Source organism: Hipposideros armiger, unplaced genomic scaffold, assembly GCF_001890085.2.
Source record: "Hipposideros armiger isolate ML-2016 unplaced genomic scaffold, ASM189008v1 scaffold_552, whole genome shotgun sequence".
Taxonomy (NCBI): Eukaryota; Metazoa; Chordata; class Mammalia; order Chiroptera; family Hipposideridae; genus Hipposideros; species Hipposideros armiger.
The window spans coordinates 1,269,366-1,284,184 of NW_017731902.1; the positions used below are offsets into that span (position 1 = coordinate 1,269,366).

Below are 14,819 nucleotides of genomic sequence, written 5' to 3' on the forward strand. Positions count from 1 at the left end.
TTCTTAACCATCACGCCACTCGGCCGGCCCATCAAATAGCATTTTAAATGGTGAGAAAATTTAAAACAAACATTTGTAAAGAAGAGTCATTTTAGTAATTGTGTCAAATCACTCTTTTCTTCTTCGAAATCAACCGTATTCTTCAGTCCCAGCTGTAGGCTGCAACATCTCACTCCAAGTATTTATTTTCCATTGCTCTAAAGAGAATACATTTACCATATGGAAATGACTCCATATTTGTACTAAGATATAGATGGAAAATCCTAATATCCCATGGGTAGTTCAATAATTCCAATTTGATCACTCAATGATGAGCCTAATTTACTGATATGCTTATAAACTGATAAGCTCAGACTGAACGCTAAATACACCATTATATTTTTATTCTTGCTCAGGATTTCAATCTGAGCAATATGGATTGTGGGGAAGAAAAGAACACATCAGCAGTTCTCATTTAGCAGGCCTGACCCAAACTCTTACTTGCCACACCTGCCTCATGCTGTGCACTAGCAGCAGAGGGTGGGGGTTGTGTCAGGAAGGGGAGCAGCCTGCCACCAGGGTACTGTTTTTATGACACTGGAATTTTAACATCAACAATCTCATTTTCCAGATAATGCTGCAGCACTTTCTAAGATTCCAATCAAGGTATATACCATAATAAGTAATTAAATGAAGGGAAAAAAACAAACCAGGAAACACATTTAGAAGGAATGTAATGGTAGGTTTAAGGCGCTAAAACAATGAAGTGTGGAGGTTCCCTGGTATCCTGCAGAGGAAATGTCAACTGATGATATTGAAAACAGTTTCAACTTAACTCATCATTACTCACTCTAATAAATCAGCTCCCTCTTTTGTTCTATCTAACTCAATATCACTTATTCAGTTGTTCCAGACAGAGATCTAAGGATCATATTTGACCCTTTCTGCCCCCTCACACCCTCATCCAATCATTACCAAGTCCTGCCACTTTCATCTTTGGTTTCCACATTTCTCAGGTCTGTTGCCTCTACACCACATAGCATGAGCTTTAGAGTCCCAGTCACACACAGTATGTGAATTGTGTTCCACCAGTCAGTGAGTGACGACCCTGGATAAGTTTACATTTTCTAAGTCTCAGATTCCTCATTTATTTCAGACTGAAGATATTAGCTATGTGATAAGGATGTTGTGAAAATTAAATGAGACAGTGTTTAAAATGTGCTTAGCGAGCACCCAGCACACAGTAAACACAATAAAGAAAAACTGGCGGCCATTATCATTCTTGTCACCATCAGCCCCCAATTTCCTCCCCTGGCGCACCACAACCACCTCCTTCTTGGGCTCCGTCTCTCTAGCCTTGCCTCTCAAATTTCTCCTTTACACAGCTACCAAGTGTTCAGTGTACATGCCAGGAACACCTCCGCCCCTCTCCCCTCTCCTTTTGCCTAGCTTACTCCTAGTCATCCTTCTAGGACTTGGTTTCTCTGTTTTCTCCAAGACCCTGCTCCCCCTTAGCTAAATTAGGTGTCTGTCAATGCTGCCATAAAGTTTTAATTACCACTAGATTTAACATGTTATAATACGTGTATCACAATAATCCATTGATAGGTTTGTCTCCCCATGAGACTGTGATACAGGAACTTGTCTGATTCATGACTATCTACAGCATCCTGCATAATGCTTAAAACATATTAAGCTCTCAGTTTGTTGAATACTCAGATGTTCATTTTTTTAGGAAAATAATGAGCTTTACTTTCTGTATCCGCTTGTATTTGAAATGCCAGGAAAAACTCTTCCTTAAGTAGGAAAGTATCAAGAGAATTTATCAGTACGTACTTGTTCTCGAATCACATTTTTGTAGTGAGTCACAATGTTGTCATGCTGCTCTAATGTTTTTTTCACCTCTTCTTCTTTTTTATCTTCTTCACTGGACTTATAAATAGCCTTAGTTATCACGCCTATAAAATAAAGCTTATTTAAAATATATTTTAAACATTCAAAATACCATTTTATTAAGACTTAAGCAGGAAAAACATGTGGCCTAACTTGCATGAGAGATCATAATCTTTCCAATTTTATTGAATGCCAAAAGTCCTTCAATGGGCTAAAGACCAAGACCTAGGAAAAAACGCGACTTTTAGGCTTATCATTTAATCTGCAGGTGTCCCGACTATTCATATACAATATATGCATAGGTACTTTCTAATGAATACCAATAAAAAATGTTCTTGTCTTACCTTCAAGTTCTTTTACCAGCTTCGTAAACTCATGATCAAATATCATGTATTCTGAACTGGGAAAGTTGGGCTGGGGCTTCTGAGATGCTCTGGAATACAACTCATGTTTGCTAATAAATCCTAGTTTCTCTATGAAATTCTCTTTGCCAATCCTCTTCTCTATTAGTTGTTTTAGTTTCTCTCTACAGAGATAAGTATATTGAAATGTTTAAGAAAAAGTCATAACAAAATATAAAAGCTTGATCTGCATTCTATTTGGCAGAAACCAATTTATCATTATTTCTTGACAACATTAGCAAGTCATTTTTTACCCTAACATCCTTTACTTACTTCATGTAGTTCTCAAGTGAGTTATCATTGAAATAAATCGAAATGCCCAACAGAAGAGCACATAAGCCTTGGACCAACTGCTCTTCCTCTCCAAGGTTTTCTGCAATTTGTCCTGTAAGCTGAAATTTTTGTTAAGGAGACTAACGGTTCATTATATCTAGAGTACTTTATTTTATAATTGGAATCTGACATGTATTTCATGTAAAAGTTTCTGTGAGAAATTCCATATATAGTCCAAGCAAGCATAACAGAAAAAATAGTACGTATACACACACACACACACACACACACACACACACACACAGCTTAAGCAAGCACCATTACCACCTTAACAGTTTACTTTTATTTTATTATTATTATTATTATTATTATTTTATATTTTAAATTTCAGCCAGCCATGGTAAGTACCACTTAGGATAGGCTGGCTTGTGCTGTGGTACTACCATAACAGTTTAAAAAGTTCAAACATAGATAAACAGAATTCAAATATTTGGGGCATAGAGTCATCTCTAATTGAGAAGAAGAAATAAAAAAAATAATAAATACTTACATGTATCTTACTACAATATAAAGGATACAAAAGGAACATTGGATGAATTGTGAAGAAAATGTGTTACTGCAATGGGACAGTTGCTTAGCCAGGTACAAAGCAACATTAGTAATCCAATTCTTGTCTGTATTTTGCTTCCCTGCAACAGATAAGGTGGCAGAAATCTCATTTTATTTTTTTTCAAACTTAAAGCTGCCCTAAGATCCTTCCCCATTTGCATAAAATGATATTTAACTGCTCATAAAAAACGTGTCAGGGATCCAGATTTAAAAAACGGTACAAGAGAATGCATTTTTGTGTCCTCTATGGGCTACATTTCATAAAATGAACAGAGAGCAGAAATTAGAATTGATTCATGTTCATAGCATATACCAAGTTATCTAAAATATTATTAGTGGAAAAACCTAGTCAGATAAGGAGAAAACGTATGATGTGAATGTGTTAAAAAAATGTATCAATCCTAAATCACTTTACAAAATAATAAATTTGCCAGGCAAATTTATGATGTTTCTATCAAAATTTTAAAAATAAGTTCCTGATAAAAGGACAAAGTCTATCTTCTTCACAAAAATACCAAGGAAAATACAAAGAAATAATCTCCTGAATTATTTAGTCAAATTTCATTAGACAATATATTCTCTAATAAAAAAATAAACAAACCATGTTACAAACTCACTGACAAATGCTAGATAATGAGAAATCACAAACAATGAAGGAAAAAAGATTTATTTAACTTAGCTAAGCACCCCAAATCACTAACTATACTGCTGCCAATTATAGTTAAACATTAAAAACTACCTTTCCCATCAAAATTACAGTTTCCTAAATTTTAATACAACACATTTATATCTCCTATGTGGGATATGCTCTTAGCTGATAATATTGCCACTGCCCATAATATATTACATAACCTATATATATATTTTTCCATGTTAACCTATATTTTTGATTAAGGAAAACAAAGCGTGTTTGAAACCAAATAATGGAAATTAGCACAGTAATGTATCACTTTGGAAGTAATTTCAGAAAATATCAAAACATAATTATTCAAAGATCTAGACAGAAATGGATTTAATGTAAGTATTACTGTGTTTTAAAATGTTTCTATCACCCAGACTGTTTTAATTTCATGAATCTTCATGTCACTATCTTGGGCTTTCAATAGTCTATTTTCAAGTATATGTAATATTTAATTAAATAAATTCAAATTGGACCTCTTCAGATGATTTGCCAAATAAGCATTAATTAGCATAAATTTAGTTTTTACATGATGCATTATTTTTACTTTTTTCTTGCCTCTATGTCATTACAGTGCCTACAATATCTTCATTTACCCAAGTAAACTGAAAAATTAAAGAATACACAGTTATTTTCAATTGATTATGTGTCATAGAGAACTTACAACTAATTGTCAAGTCATAAATGCAAATGTTTTATTGATTTTTCCTGGTTATATATAAAAAAATTGCTATTACTTGGAATACCATTTGCAGGTACCAAATACACCTATAGTATATATACAAGGGCATCTTATCAAATCACTAGCTGATGTCTAAGTAAACAAATGTGAAATTAGATTCAAATATGAATCTTCTAGAAGTAGTCCATTTGGGGTCTAACTGAAGGATAAAAGTAAAGTCAAACATAACTAGTTAGAACCAGTTAGAAGATAGAATGGAAAACCCCATTCGCTATAGCAACAAAAGAAGATAAAGTACACAAGAATGAGTCTAATGAAAACTGTATAAAATCTAAATGAGGAAAATTCAAAGACACTCCTAAAGAGCACAAAAGTAGACAAATCAATAGAAAGGCACCATGCTCCTAGAATGCTAACTCAAGACCATGAAGATATTAATTCCACATTTATCTATAAAATTAACGTGATCTAAATAAAAATACCAACCGAGTTTTTTATTGGCACTAAACAACCTGGTTCTCAAGTTTGTATGGAAAAATAAACAAAATAACCAAGGAAACTGCAAAAACATGAAAAAGCAATGAGGTGACACTAACTCATAAATATAATCAACATATAACCATCAGTGGTTTGCAGATAGACTTACATTGGCATAACTAGATAGTTAAAAAAAGATCAGAGGATTCATATCTGATACAGTTCATTGAGAAAAACGGAACAAAGATTTAAATGCAAAAAAATGAAACCGGAAAGTATGAGATGAAAATGGACAAATTCCTTAAAATATTGAAGTGGGAAAGACCTTTCTAAGTATGACTTAAAATGCAGAAGCAATAAAAGAAAAGTCTGATAAAAAAAACCCAAAAAACAAAACACCAAGGTCAAAAGACAAATGACATATCAGGAAAAACATATTAATAATTTATCACAGACTAGGGTTAAAGTGGTTAATATAAAATGAGTTCCTATAAAACAAGACATGATTAACAACTGCCCATAATAGAAAAATGGGCAGATGATACGAAATCATCACAGAAAAACTTCAAATGGTGTATAAACATACAGAAAACAATTTAACCTTTTAGTAAGAGAAATGCAAATTAAAATCCAATGAGATAACATTTTTCACCTTTCATCAGATTGACAAAAATACAAGTCTGACAACATGCTGTCAGTGATGCTGTAGGGAAAGAGATAATGTAGTAGTACACAGCAATCTTATTTCATTTAGTGAGTAGAAGTGAAAATAACGTGCAAAAACCCCAAGGTTCAGAGCAGTGGATAATAAAACACTTGAAGACTATAGAAAAAATGAATAATAGGAGACGGGGAAGTAGGACAGGGGTGCGGCCAATGCTTCTTATTGTATACCTTTTTATATCATTTTGATTTCTAAACCATGTGTTACTCATTTCAAAAGGATATACATATATTTTTACAGAACTGAAGTTTTAATTCTAAGAGTGGCAGTATGGTATCAGTAAAAAGGACATTTGGTTGGGAATTAGAAGAACCAAATCTTCTACTGTCCTACCATGTACAGGTTCATCATGGTATGTGGTCCCCAATTTTCTCATTTAGGGAACAGAGGTGGTTGGATTAAATGATCTCAAATACAGAGGTTACAAGGATGCCTGATTCAAAAACTCAACAGCCATGAAATCTTATTCAACTTTGCTTCCACATCCTTAAACAGGAGTAATAGTTAATACGTATGTCATACTTGCACAGTGGATTAAATTGGTTAATACATGTAAAGAACTTAGAACAGTGCATGGTACACAGTAAGTGCTTTTTAAATGTTAGAAACTATCATCATCGTTTCTAGCTCTGAAATTCTAAGACTCTCTGTTTACAAGTGTATGACAAGCAGAACTTATGCCCTCAATTTAAAACTAGATGGCAGTATAAAGTTTGAATTGGGAAAAGAAAAAAACAATTGCTGGGATAATTTTTTTTTTACCTCAGTGAAATACAGGTGGTTCCTTTCTTTCAAGCTGCATTAACAGAAATCCATGCATATCGGAAACATGCAAAGTGAGGACTATGTAATAATGCTCTTTTGTGAAGATATATTATTCTGTTCAACAAACTGTTATTTTTAATAGAGAAAAATGGGAGTTCATTAAATGTCCAAAAATAAGGAGATGGTTAACTAATCTATGGTTTATCTATTAATATTTGGTGAAATATTTTACCATCATATAAAATGATGCTGATTTAATGTTTAATAACATGGCAAATAATTATAAAAAAATGCAGAATATAAAATGGAATAATGTATGATCACTGCTATGTGAATACACAGTACAGGAAAAAAAAAAGAGTGAAATTTTACCAGTAGTTATCTTTGGGTAGTAGAATGAGGAACATTATTCTCTTTCCACTTTCTATTTTACTAAATTTTCCAAAATGAAAAAATAAGAAACTATAATGAGCGCAAAAATGCTGTAGTATTTGTCCCATGTACCATAAAATGTTAAAAATAAGATCAGTCCAGCAAAATCCTGTTCAAGCTGCTTTAAACCTCCACAAATTGAAATGATCAGAAATTGGGTATTAAAAGGCTATCAAACATTCTGTCATTGCTCTTGACTTCTGATAGGTTCTTTACAAGATAAATACATAGACCAGCCAAACAAAAGTCACACCCCACTTTCTGACTAAAGCCATTCACTTTGTTTATGTTTACTTATTTGTATGTTTGTTTATATGCTTAAGTCAAGAAAAAGTACTAATACTTATCTCTTCTCAGCCCCACAGAGTGCATAAACCCTTGAGGAGATTTAGAGAAACAAATGGATGTTGAAATTATAATTTCAGAGCATCCTACCGGTTTAGTTACTACAAATAACATATTTTATAGTCTGGAAGAGAACCACAAAACAAAATAATTGAAGCTGAATCATCTTATCTTTAACAAAAGCTATTGGGCCAACCAAGTGGCATGCAGGTTAAGAGTTGGCTTGGGAGTGCCAGCTCTCAGCAGAAGGGACAGGGTTCGGATCCCACATGAGAGCCAGTGATGGTACGCCCTCTACAGCTAAGATGGTGAACAACAGCTCGACCTGGAGCTGGGCTGCCGTGAGTCGCCGGTGATGGTGTAGGCTGCAGTGGGGCTGCAGTGGGCTGCCGTGAGCCGCCTTGAGCAGCTGTCTAATGGCCAGCGACCAATCTGCCTCAGCCGGGAAGAACGCAATGATCACAATACCAAGATGGGCCAGTGAAGCCACATTCTCCACAACTAGACTGAAGAATAAAAGGACAGCAACTTGTCTGTTCCCCTTCCCCAACGCTGTTCCCCTCCCCCAACTCCCCAATAAAATTAAAAAAACAAAACAAAAAAACAAGCTACTAGGTTTCCTGTATTACGTTTCCAAATAAAAATCCCTTATTCCTACTTTGTAAATCTCAAGTTTAGTTATTTTTCCACTGTTTATAAAAAATATGAAATGTTAACATTTTTAACTTCTAGTGTTAAAGTATTAAAATGCAGTTCTAGAGTATTATGATCAGATTCACTTTCTAATTGTGGCCTCTGGGGATAGAGATTTAACAGGAAAGGGGCATGATGGAACTTTCTGGGATTATGAATGTGTTTTACATCTTGTTTTAGGTGGTTGTTACAGAGATATATTCAACTACCAAAAATCATCAGATTGAACACTTAAGGTCTGTGCATTTTACTATGTGTAAATTACACCTCCCAAAAATTCCCTTCTAAATAATTGACATGTATACTTACAAAATAGTTTAAAACATCAAAAAATCTGCAGGCTAATGCTGCAAAATATGCCTGTGTGTGAGTTATAAATCATGCTCATACACAAAGATGCTGTTCCTAACAGGGCCTCAGTTATTACTGCTCACACCACAACTGAGCACATGCCCATATACAGACATTAAGGTACAAATACACTCCTTTTTTTTTTCTGCCAAACACTCCACAAAACAAAACAAATCAAAAACAAATACAAATCACACTCTCCCCCAACACACATCAAAACATAATTCCCAATTGGTAGTTGTAGTATATCGGTTATATCCAGAATTACCCGTAATATTGAATTTAAAATCTTTCAAATTACAAAATTATACTTACTATTGTACATTTTAAATAACCTAATATAAAAATCATCACATTCTTTCATATACTGATTACCTAATGGCAAAATTCTTAACCCTAGATTTTGCTACCTTTGAAATGGTTTCAGGGGGAAATTAAAGAAGCAAGGTTGGGTGAAAAAACACAAAAAAAAACACCAAAAAGCCAAAACCAAGGAATTCCTGAAAGTGCAAGCATTCCCGAGGAAGCACAAGTATAGCTTCAGATGGTCATTCCCACAGTTCTTAGAAACACCACAATATCCCATGGTGAAAAACTGGACAGCCACTTAATGACAGAGGTAAACTTGCTGGCATATAAAAGGGTGAGTAGAATATAACTTCAAACAAGCAGTTAAAAAAGTCAGCACACCCAAGACAAAGAAAAGCCTTGCTATAAGAGGAAAATGCCTAAGCTTACACAAGTGATACATACCCGTCTGTCGATCTTATCACCCTGCAAATTATACATTAAAAATTATTCATAAATATTACTGCTTTAGAAAATTTTAAATTTAGAAAAATTCCTCAAATACAGTCTCTCTACAAACCCAAGCCAATAATTTGGGACAGGACAGTTTTAATCTTTTATGATATAACAGTGCATATATATATATATATATATATCTGATATATATATATATATATCAGAGAAAGGATAATTTTATAGCACTGTGATGACTCAAAGTGGGAAGACACCACTATCTTGAGGATTTTTCATTACACATTAATTGTAATGACCAATGATGGTGGTCATAGAGTTAATTACTATTTGGCTTAAGAAAAACTATTTTCAACAGACAGCAACATGAGAATGCCAAGTATTAAATAAATAAGAACATTTTGGGGTAGTTCTTAAAAATCACTAAGATAAATGATAATCAAAGATAAAATAAACTTTCAATTGAAGTTAATAAATTTTAAACAACAATGGGAGTTTTCAACTCCCTTTTCGCTACAGTTAATTTTTAAGCTTTCGCTTATAACTTTCTATGGATACTGCTGATGTTTCTTTAAAAGCTCAAAATAAAACACTTCAACGAATGAAGTAAAATTAAAAATTAAGGAGGACACAGCACATCATCATAGGGAAGGGGTAAGATAATTCCAGTGGATACAGCAATTTTAGGCTTATCCACGTTTTTACTGTCCCTGAGTGACCCTGAATGTCGATGTCTTTATAGTTCTGGTAAAACATGAACTTGAATTGCTCAACAGCAAGCTGGCACATGGGAGCGAATCATTTAATAATAAGTGATATTCCTAAATGCCATAGCAGCCACACTTCAATGAAGCTTTGTTTTCATTAGGAGTCTAAAGGAATGCAAACATTTTCAGTTACGTTTTTCTCCATTTTACTAGGTAAATTATATGCCTTGGGGTTTTGAGGACTTGAGAACTCACTAATATCAAGGGGTATACTGTTTAACCATATAAGCAGTGGACTGGTGTTCTTTGTTTTCTGAAAGGAAGATCGATTACTGTGGGAAGAGAAAGAGGGAGGTACATACACAGCTATGAGCCACTTTATTCTTCTAGTCCCTCTCATAACCTGACCTGAATTAAGCTGCTAAGCAGAGAGAAAAAATGACATGCAAGAACGCTGTGGATGATTTAAAAAGAAAACAAAAACAAAAAACCTTTCTGTGGAGGATGTATGTGTCCATCATGATGCAGACCTTATTAACTATTAGGCAAAATCATTCTTGTAAGAATATTGCTGTCTCTTCACAAAACTGTTTCTGCTTACAATGAGCTAATAAGCAGGTAAGTCCTTGCTTCTTTCCTTTTCTTCTACATCTACTAAGGACCCCCTTAAAGCCTTTTATCACTGACATCAAAGCTTATAGCCCAAACTCTCTCCCTGCTTAGAGAAGTTTCACTGGCTACTTTACCTGTGAAAGGATGTTGGTGCACTGTTGCAATAAAGAAACTGGAGGGTTGCTGATACTGGTAGCAAGTTGAACCCTGAGCAACTGTTCTTTCTGGGTGGCGTTTTCTTGCAAGGCATGGGCAAGGGCCACAGCAGCACACCAGTTTGAAAGTGAATCAGTAGAAAACAAACCTCCGCATAATAACTGACCAGCCGAGACTGAGTTACCTGTTGCTACAAAAATGGCAGGCAGATAATATTAATATAAAAATTAATTATGTTGTTTTCCACACGCACAAATATAGTATAAAATACTATTTAAAATTTGTTAATTAGTAGTATATTAAATAACATTTATAAAAGTTTGGTTTCAAAACAAAATGAAAGACGACAAAAAAGGACCTTGGAAGAAAAGTAGCAGAACAAAGAAACATTAAAACACTTCAGGCATCAAATTCATGATGGTAATGTTTCAGAAAATAATTACCTTAATTAAAAACTACATTTCTAAAGCAAATTCAAGGAAATGCCATATTTTAAAATTCTACTATATTCAGGGTCTTTTATTATGTATGATGTATTTTACCATTAAAAGCTTGAAAGACAATTATTTACTTTTTAAAATAGAAATTAGAACTAAATTATTTACCATCAATGGTGGAAGGCAGAAGCGTTGACACAATTTCTCCTTGTCCTTTTTGGTTTTTATATAAGAAACACTGGAAACAATAGAGAACAGCACAGCGCAATACAAATGGCTGCCTTTCATTAACCATGGACATGAGAAGTACTACAATTGCCGGTCTGTTGCATTAAAAAAAAAAAAAAGAACAAAAGGAAACATTGCAACCCAAGTGCACAAGTCAATAACTAGTTATTTTTGTTGACTGAAAAACCATAACCAGAACACCAGCAAGTTAAGTATGGGTCTCCATTTCACAGAAAAGTTAACTGCAGCCAAGAGAAGTGAACTGATTTGCTTAAGGCATACAGCTAGTAAGAGAAAAGGTGATATCTGAACCCAAATACATATGTTCCAAAGACTACAAACTCTTTTAAAATACCAACACATTTATCTTGTCAGATTATTTCTCATTTCAAAACATACAACTGAACTTCTTAAAAGACTAAGATGTGCATGTGAGATATACTAAAAACCCAAAATAAATTTTTACTTCCTCAGCGGAATCTCAGTATTTCCCTTTTCCTACCTTGGTGGGTTAGAAGGTGCATTTACAGAAGCAAAGTAGTCTTGGTTTACTTGGCAGCCTCGAATAACTTCTGATACAGTATTAATGGTCTGTTAAGCAGAAAAATGAGAGGAAGTAAGTTAAGGAACAAAATGTGTTTTCAAAAGAAGAAAATGTTATATCCTTTTGCTTTTTGCTTTTACATGCCAAAATTCTCAAACACACACACACACACACACACACACACAAATCAGTGACAGCATTATAATCTTGTAACACTTTCTTGAGATAAAACATTTAAAAACATTAACTATAGGCCTCTAATTATAATAAAAGTTAACAACTGACCACATGCATTTAAAATCTCAAAAACTAAAATTAATAATATCCTCTAAGAGAATCTATTTCTACAAAACAAGAAAAAAATGCTTTAAAATAAAATCAGAGAACAAATTTAAAATACAACAAGTTAAAAATTCAATTTAAGGATGAAGTTGAAAAACCTCCAAGAAAATAGAATAAAAAGATAAACTAGGTCCAGAAAGTTCATCAATAGAATTGCAGAAACGGAAAAGAACAGAAGAAATTATCAAGGAATACAAAAAAACATCCTCAGAACTGAAGGATATATGTCTCTGGCTTGAAAGGGCCCAGTGAAAGACAAAAAAATAATTGAAGGGAAAAAAAGTCTGCAGTACAGCACATCACCGGTAAATTTCAGAAAATCAGAAGTACATGGAATCCGTAACTAAGGAATCCAAGTCAAGAGAGAGGCAAAAGAAAAATCCTAGGAGAATGGCGAAGAGAAAGTAGAGAATGACCAGCCCATATTGGAGTAAGATGATACAAGGCTTCCAGAAAAAGGCCTGGGATGTGGAACGATGTGTAAAGCATATCATAGTATTAATATGCACAGATACACAGAAAATCAACCAAATGAAAATAGAACACTATTATACTGCAAGAAAGAGAAAGGGATATTAAAAACAAAAGATACAGGGCTCTGTTTGGCTTAGCAGGGAGCAGTATTACAATAGTATAGTCATAAAACTATAAACCCTGATTATTCATTTCAATATAAATTACTGGGGTGACAGGAAGAAGTAAAGTGGAGTAGTGGGACTTTAGAGGGAGGACTGATGCCGAAGACAGCTGTTTTGTTATAAAACTTTTATTATTGCCTGTTCTTTCAATGGGCATGTGTAAAGAAACATAAAAGATGATTTAAATTAACTGAAACTTTCTTTTCTTCAAACTAACTTATTTTTCTTAATAGGTAGGAAACAGAAAATGCCATCCACCAGGGAGATAGAATTTACTATTCTGAGAATAAGTAAGACTACTTATGACTGAAGTTCTACTTGGCAAAGACTAAGTCATTGTTTTCAGAATTAAAAATATAAGTCCTACTGTGCACTCCTGTTGAACACAATACAATTAATGAGAAAGCTTCTAAACTTTACCATTTCATATTATTAAACTTGAGGAATGAGTCCACCTTTTAGAACTGATACAGTCATCATATGCTAATTACATTTCAGTAGGACCAACAAGGAATTTAACATATAAAAATGATTAACTATTACTGTTTTTCCTCCAGCTGATTTCTTAATCTTCCAAATAATCCCTAGGATTTCAACTTGCATCCACAGAGCAGTCTCTGCCTTCCCTTGCCTTACCTCGGTCAGGATGTCAGCAGGAACTCCAGTAGCCATTAGGATAGTGCAAAGCTGCTGTAATAAGCCACACTGGAACATAGCTTTCTGGCAGCTACTGGTAGCACCAGGAGGATTGGTGGGAGATACGAGGACACGAACAAGCTGAGAAAGAAATAGAAAACAAAATCTATCTCTTCAAGACTTGAAAGTCTCGAGGCAAAGTTGATCTATGAGAACAAGAAAATCGACATGAAGGGCTCCTACGCCTGCTCAGCCAGACCTGGGTGCTCTTTCCTCTACGCTCTCATCCCAGGAGTTCTGCAACAGTACACATCACTTACGCTATTTGCCTAAGCTTGTCTCCTTCAGGTAATGGTGAACTCCCAGAGTAGAAACTGCCTTGGTCATTTTTGTATCCCCCAACAAATACAGTAATTGTAACATAGTCCATATTCAATAAATGGATGAATGAATAAGTAACAGGGCGGTAGATTTCTTAATGAAGTAAGGATAAACTACCTAATTATAGAGCAGGTCTGAAAACAGAATGGAACAAGGCGTGACAAAATTCCCCCCAAACTGGAAATATGTAAAAACAGGCAAAACTAACAACTGGAGATATATTAGAAGGTTCATGCATTAGGCAAGGAGTTGGCCTCAGTGGTTGTTAATGCGAATTACATTCCTAATTATGAGCCTATGAGTGAATAGTCTGAACTTGAACATGAAATTTCAGAAACATGAAAAATGTCATCTCAAACAAGTGTTCATCACAGTTACATCTTCAAAATAATTTTATATCTTGCATTTTAAAACTCGAGTTATAGGTATGCATGTATAAAATCTTATATATCAAAATCAAATGGAATATTTATAATACTTTATTAAGAGGGTTGACTAATAAATTTATGTCACCAGAGAAAGGCTTTAGGATGACACACTGGTTCCTGTACTTGGCCCTTTCTAGTTAGATTTCTGTGCATTTGTTGCTGCTGTTTTTTAAATTTATTCTCTTCTATCCCCATTTCAAAAAAAATTTTAAAGCAAATACCAAGCTATACGTCATTTCTCCTATAAATATTTCTATATGTATCTCTAATACGGATTTTAAAAAACAGTCATTAAGCCATTTTTACACCTGACAAAATCAACAATAATTTTTAATAGCATCTAATAGCAGCTGGATAGCTTTATTGATGAACAAAAAAAACCATCAAATTTCTAGATGACAGAGAAGTAGGAAAGATGGTTGAAGAAAGAGGGAATACTTATTACAAGGATAAGAAAGCCGATTTTGACTCATCATATGGATTACGTTTTTAATAATTAGAACTACCCAACAATGAAAAAGATTCTCTCATAAGGTAATGAGCAGTCTGAGAGTCATTGGCAGTATCTGTCCAAAAAAATAGAAGGGACTTCTGTAAGGATAGGGGGCAGGTCTAGACATTAAACTATCATTACAGAAAAACATTTAA

The 14,819-nt window shown here is 34.1% G+C and overlaps 1 protein-coding gene across 4 annotated transcripts in view; it reads right to left on the bottom strand.

Annotated features, from left to right (window-relative positions):
* Positions 1 to 14,819, bottom strand: part of USO1 (USO1 vesicle transport factor) — a 70,471-nt gene that overhangs the window by 13,035 nt on the left and 42,617 nt on the right. For 2 of the 4 annotated variants that reach the window (XM_019623498.1, XM_019623499.1), the window contains 9 exons: positions 13,363 to 13,503; positions 11,705 to 11,793; positions 11,143 to 11,297; positions 10,516 to 10,727; positions 9,057 to 9,077; positions 3,125 to 3,235; positions 2,547 to 2,665; positions 2,217 to 2,398; positions 1,816 to 1,937 (listed from right to left, as the gene is read on the bottom strand). In XM_019623498.1, the coding sequence (XP_019479043.1) occupies positions 1,816 to 1,937; positions 2,217 to 2,398; positions 2,547 to 2,665; positions 3,125 to 3,235; positions 9,057 to 9,077; positions 10,516 to 10,727; positions 11,143 to 11,297; positions 11,705 to 11,793; positions 13,363 to 13,503 (1,152 nt within the window). The remainder of the gene's footprint in view (positions 1 to 1,815; positions 1,938 to 2,216; positions 2,399 to 2,546; positions 2,666 to 3,124; positions 3,236 to 9,056; positions 9,078 to 10,515; positions 10,728 to 11,142; positions 11,298 to 11,704; positions 11,794 to 13,362; positions 13,504 to 14,819) is intronic. The other 2 variants (XM_019623502.1, XM_019623500.1) reach the window with 1 other exon arrangement.